Source organism: Solea senegalensis, linkage group LG6 (assembly GCF_019176455.1).
Source record: "Solea senegalensis isolate Sse05_10M linkage group LG6, IFAPA_SoseM_1, whole genome shotgun sequence".
Classification (NCBI taxonomy): domain Eukaryota; kingdom Metazoa; phylum Chordata; class Actinopteri; order Pleuronectiformes; family Soleidae; genus Solea; species Solea senegalensis.
In genome coordinates, this window is record NC_058026.1 from 3,887,723 (window position 1) to 3,893,183 (window position 5,461).

The 5,461-nt window shown below is 38.7% G+C and overlaps 2 protein-coding genes across 2 annotated transcripts in view; one reads left to right on the top strand and one right to left on the bottom strand.

Moving 5' to 3' along the window:
• On the top strand, positions 1 to 2,008 carry LOC122771360 (lactosylceramide 1,3-N-acetyl-beta-D-glucosaminyltransferase-like). The gene is made up of 2 exons (XM_044028891.1): positions 1 to 168; positions 940 to 2,008. The coding sequence occupies exon 2, from the start codon at positions 947 to 949 to the stop codon at positions 1,889 to 1,891; it is 945 nt and encodes a 314-aa protein (XP_043884826.1). The 5' UTR covers positions 1 to 168; positions 940 to 946; the 3' UTR covers positions 1,892 to 2,008.
• A 2,116-nt stretch (positions 2,009 to 4,124) lies between these two features.
• The window catches only part of LOC122770554 (beta-1,3-galactosyltransferase 1-like), a 5,217-nt gene continuing 3,880 nt past the window's right edge, over positions 4,125 to 5,461 (bottom strand). Inside the window, exon 2 of the mRNA XM_044027476.1 lies at positions 4,125 to 5,461. This exon is cut by the window's right edge and continues 1,392 nt beyond it. The gene's annotated coding sequence lies outside the window, so the exon portion shown is untranslated.

The following is a 5,461-nucleotide window of genomic DNA, read 5'->3' on the forward strand; positions in this document are numbered from 1 at the left end:
TTCCTTACAAAAACAAAAAACTCGACTTCCGGTTTCCCAGGTATTCCACAAGGAAGTGACTCGCAGCTGAATTTACTTCATAAAAACACCACAAAAAGCCACAAAGACTTAGCAAAGAAGGATCCAGACAACATAAGAGCGTCTCGAGTCTTTGGCTGCGTCTCCGCGGTGAGTTTTTTTTTGTACCTGCTTGTACGTTGTTGTTTTCACACTCACGTCTGAGAGTGAGAGCAGAAGAAGCAGGAAATGAGGAGTCATGATGCCTTCAGGGCGTCGTGCCAGAAATCCGACAAAACCACTCTGGTCGAGTTTAACTTTGTTTTTCTATAAATACTCTACTCAAGTAAAAGTGCCACTGTTTTTACAGGTGAAAGAACTGGTCTAAAAATGTACTCGAGTTAAATTAAAAAAAGTAGCTTATTTAAAATGTACTCAGAGTAAAAGTTATGTAATGGTTTACCTTTAATTAAAAACAATTAAAATGCTTTAACTTATTTATCTTAAATATTAAAACGTTCAGTACCAGGAGAGAAGAGAAATGGTATTTTGATTTTTCTGTATGTCTTGTACATAAGAAAAATTGACAGTAAAAGTCTTTGAATCTTGAAATTTCTCACTCAGTGACCTTAATTAACGCCAATTCACCTGTCCACGTCATTCGTCAAATGGATATAATTTCCAGAATAAGATTTCTGTATCGCCAGAGTAATTTATATAAACCTTTTTTGTTTTGCATTGAGCAGAAAACATAATAGACTTGGACATGAAGATACACAATGACATTTCCACGTCATTATAAATGTCAATAAAAAAAACAATGCAAACATTGATTGCACATGGACAAAGAAAACGTTACATCCTTTAGTTTTGACTCGGAGTCTGTGTCCATTTCCATGGTGATGGTGCTACTGTGTGATAACTAGAGTTTCTTTTCCTTAGAGCTTTAATGGGGAAAGGGAGAAGATGTTTAAATCGCATTTTACTCCTGGGAGCGGTGGGAATCTTCCTCATCTGTCTCGTCTTTGATGGGAGACTGATTATCAGCTCGTCCTCGTCATATGTGGCCTATCCAGGAAACTATAAATTCATCATGGATGACACACCAGTGTGTAAAACCAGGGATCCCTTCCTGATCGTGATGGTCCCTGTTGCACCTGCTGGTGTGGAAGTTCGGGACGCCATTCGAGAGACATGGGGGAGTGAGAAAGTGGTTCTGGGTCAGGTGGTGGACACCCTCTTCATACTGGGTCAACCTGGAGGAGCTGATGCCGTGCAGGTGCAAGAGAAGCTCCAGCACGAGAACCAGGAGCACCACGATCTGATTCAGAGCAACTTCCGGGACAGCTACTTCAATCTGACCATCAAGACTATGGTCATGCTGGAGTGGCTGGTTGCAAACTGTAAAAGTACTTCTTACATCATAAAGATTGACTCCGATACGCTACTCCACGTCCCGAATTTGGTTAAACTTCTGCTGGACCCGAGCACGGCCAAACAAAACTACATGTCAGGTTTGATTTGGTGGCACAGCCCAGTTTTAAGAAACCCATTTGCAAAGTTCTACGTACCAAGACGTGTGATTGCTGAGCCAGAGTACCCCCCATATCCTCTGGGCATGGCCTATGTCATGTCTATGGACCTTCCCGGCAAAATTCTCAGCGTCTCTCCTCAGATTAAACCACTCTACATTGAAGACGCTTACCTGGGTATGTGTCTGAATCACCTGGGCATTACCCCCACTCACCCACCTGCACCCGGTATGTTTGAAGTCGAACCCAAGCATCCACTGAGCAACTGCAGCCTTTCAAAAGCGGTTGTTGTGATGACAACAGGCATACCATTGATGAAGAATTACTGGCGGAGGAGCAATGACCCGGACCTTAAATGCTGAACGTCACTATGCTTCTTTGACTTTTGTTTGGGTTAAATTCATCTGACTGAAGTGTGACAAATATGCAGAAAATTGTGTTTGTATAGAACTTAACAAAAATAAAACAGAGCTGCTGGAGGTCCTCCTTTTGTTGTCTGTTCTGTTGTTGTTTGTACAATAGCCCACAGTGGACAAACTAAACATGTTTTGATGCTAACTGAGGGCTACATAGTTTCAAACTGATTCATCGATTATCAAAATAGTTGCCGATTAATTTAGTAATCAATTAATAATTTAGTAATTGTTTTTTAAATAAAAAATGTGTCCATGGGCTCATGTATAATTAAAAAGAAATGAACCCCATCACCAAAAAACCTAAATTCAAGTCTTCACACTGGAAAAAAATACAAGATTTTTTTTTGCTTATTACAAGCAAAAAATATTATTATTATTATATATATATATATTATTATTATTATTATTATTATTATTATTATTATTATTTTATTTTTTTGCCAATAAGTCTCTTGGTAAGATTTCTCGAAATAAGACTTATATTTAAAACTTACAAGATTAGGGTGATCTTGAAATCAGCTGGAAAAACTCATTTTCAGCTATATTTTACATGTATTGTGATGAATCGTGTCTCATAATAAGCTTGTGATGCTCAACAATAGTAGTAGGTAGCATCTGATTGTTTCAGCTTCTCAAATGTGAATATTTTCTTAATGTCTTTGCTCCATAATGACAAAGAAATCATTACAACTGAATCATTTTGGTTTGTGGACAAAAACAAGACATTCGAGAACGTCAAACTGTTCCACTGTCATTGAAGGTCAAAAGAATGCATTGCTGCGTTGTCTGTGACGGCGAGACGAGCAGGTCTGACCTGTGAAACACCTTCTTTTACAAAGTTTTGCATGACTGACAGAACAGGTCATCTGTTTTTTGTTTTTTTTGTCAGCTCTATCTTTAACCTTAACCATAATCAGTTAGTTGTCTGTGGCTTCCTGCGACAGCGCAAGTGAAATGACTGTAACGGTCACATGTTGCCTTTTAATGTGCAACTTAAAAGGCAACATGTGGTCACAATGTCAGCTTTTCAGAAACAGCTTTCCAATAGCGCCATCTGTCGTGTAAGTACTACAATGCAAAGTGCACATGTGCAAACGTGTCGTCGTGATACGCTCTGTGTGTGTTAAATGGTTACAGTTGAAGTCCTGCCCTCATCAGAACCACGTTTTGGTCTTTTATGAGGACTACGGGTCTAGACGACGTGAGTTAATACCAGGAAAGGTCCTAAAGAGGTAACACACACACACACAGAGAGAGAGTTATTGCATACAACAAATGACAGAGGAATCCATTGACTCCTGTCTGAGAACATCAAAGGCAGAGAAGAGGAACAATTTCCTCTGCTGTGTGTGTGTGTGTGTGTGTGTGTAAATCTAGTCTATGATCTATGAGCATTTTTTGTGTTTGTACCTTAAACAAACAAGACGGTAAATTGGCACGGCAGACAGACACACCCAAACTGGTGAGTGCAGACAGGAAGTAGAGCAGATCTACATAACAAATGAAAGAGATGTGAGTCGCTCTGCTCTGACCTGGTGGGTTCAGGTAACAACTGTAAATCTCAAAACCTAAAACATCATTCATTTGCCAGATGTAACGTGGTAGTTTTTGCACAGTGGGTAGAGCCAACAGTGATTTACACCCTTTTTTGCCAGCGACTGAGCTGGATTTTTGAGTAATGTGTGGATACGGGGTTTGGGTTTTCAGCATCTGTGTGATTTATGCCAGCCGCCGTCAGCAGGAAAAAAGGGCGAGTGGGCCCTTTGACTTGTGGGATCCTCCTAGTCTGACAGAGGGAGAACAGATCATAGACAGCTGGGGATGAACGAGAATGAAAGTGCACACACAAAGGTATGGTCACTGTCCTCTTTTTTGCTTTGCTTAAGTCAAAACTATGTGTGAACTGCAGTCATAACACCCTTGTTCTCTGCCACCACCAACAGGCTTAGTTTAATGTCATACAGCACTTTTTTTAAGTTCTCCAGCTTTAAGATATAAAAGCTCATGCGAGGCAATAATATATATTTAAAAAAAAGGAATAAAAACAACATATTATATTATTTTAAGCTTATATCGCCCGGACGTACTGAACAGTTGCTTGATGACTAAATGTTGTATGTGTGTGTGTGTGTGGAGGAAGCCCACTCACTTCACAGTAAACCAAATATACCGATGGGTATAAAGAATGTGACCATGACCTTTTATTCACTCACTGGAGCACTCATTTGCAATCACCTTTTTATCGATGTGCCAACTTTTCCACCGCAATCGAGGGTGAAAACTTGACATTTGAAGACATTTGCTCTGTTTCCATTCGAGAAAATGTTCATGACAAACCAACACAAATGAGAATTCACCTATTCGGCAAAAGAAACTTCTCTGTCTGTCAGATAATCGGTTGTTGGGCTCTTTTAAAATCCAGCATAGGTCATGGAAAAAAAGAGTATACATCAATAAAGATTCAATTAAATAATCACAACCATGACGAGGTTTGTTTTCTCGTGTCACGTGATCTTTTAAGAAGACAACCAGAGCATAGAAAAGGAGCCAAATTCAACTTTGCCTCTTGTGTCTCTGAATGTGATGTTTTCCTGCCCCCCCGTGGTGAAGTCATAGCAGTGCAGAAACACAAACCAGGTCCAAACGGTCACGCCAGCGCTGTTATCTCAAAGTATAAAACAGTTCACCTTTACACTTCAAGTAAACACTTCTTTTTTTTTTTACATCTGCAATATAAATAATACAAACACATCTGATAGCGGATCTAGAATTTCCCACATGCCCTGAGCAGTCCTATGGTACAGCAGTACATTTGTTCACATTCACAAAGCAACTTCAGTTTACCGTTTCAAAAAGAAATCCCCATTAAAAAACACAAAACAAAGCCAAATCCCATGATTTCACAAATAACATAACACTTTCCAAATGCTATTTTGTGGCAGTTTTACAAAAAAAATAAGACAAAATGCTATTTATTGACTGAATCCTGTGTTGAGAGAAACTCTTTGGCTACACTTGATATGTTTACACTCCCCACATAGAGCTCTACAAATCCATTTTTATGCAGACTTTTTGTAGTCCATAGCTTAGATTTTCTATTTCTTCTTTCTTTTTCTTTTTTTTTTCTTTAATAAAAAATGTGTCCATGGGCTCATGTATAATCAAAAAGACATTAACCTCATGACCAAAAAACCTAAATTCAAGTCTTCACACTGGGAAAAAGGCCTCAAAAATACAAGATTTTTTTTGCTTAGTACAAGCAAAATATATCTTTTTTTGCCAATAAGTCTCTTAGTAAGATTTCTCGAAATAAGACTTATATTTAAAACTTACAAGATTAGGGTGATCTTTTCAGCTATATTTTACGAGTATTGTGATGAATCGTGTCTCATCATAAGCTTGTGATGCTCAACAATAGTAGTTTCCCCTCAAAGGTAGCATCTGTTTATTTTGTCGTCCTGTTCGTTTCAAGTGTATTTAACTAATGATTAGTCGTGACACTGTTCTAGATTGAAG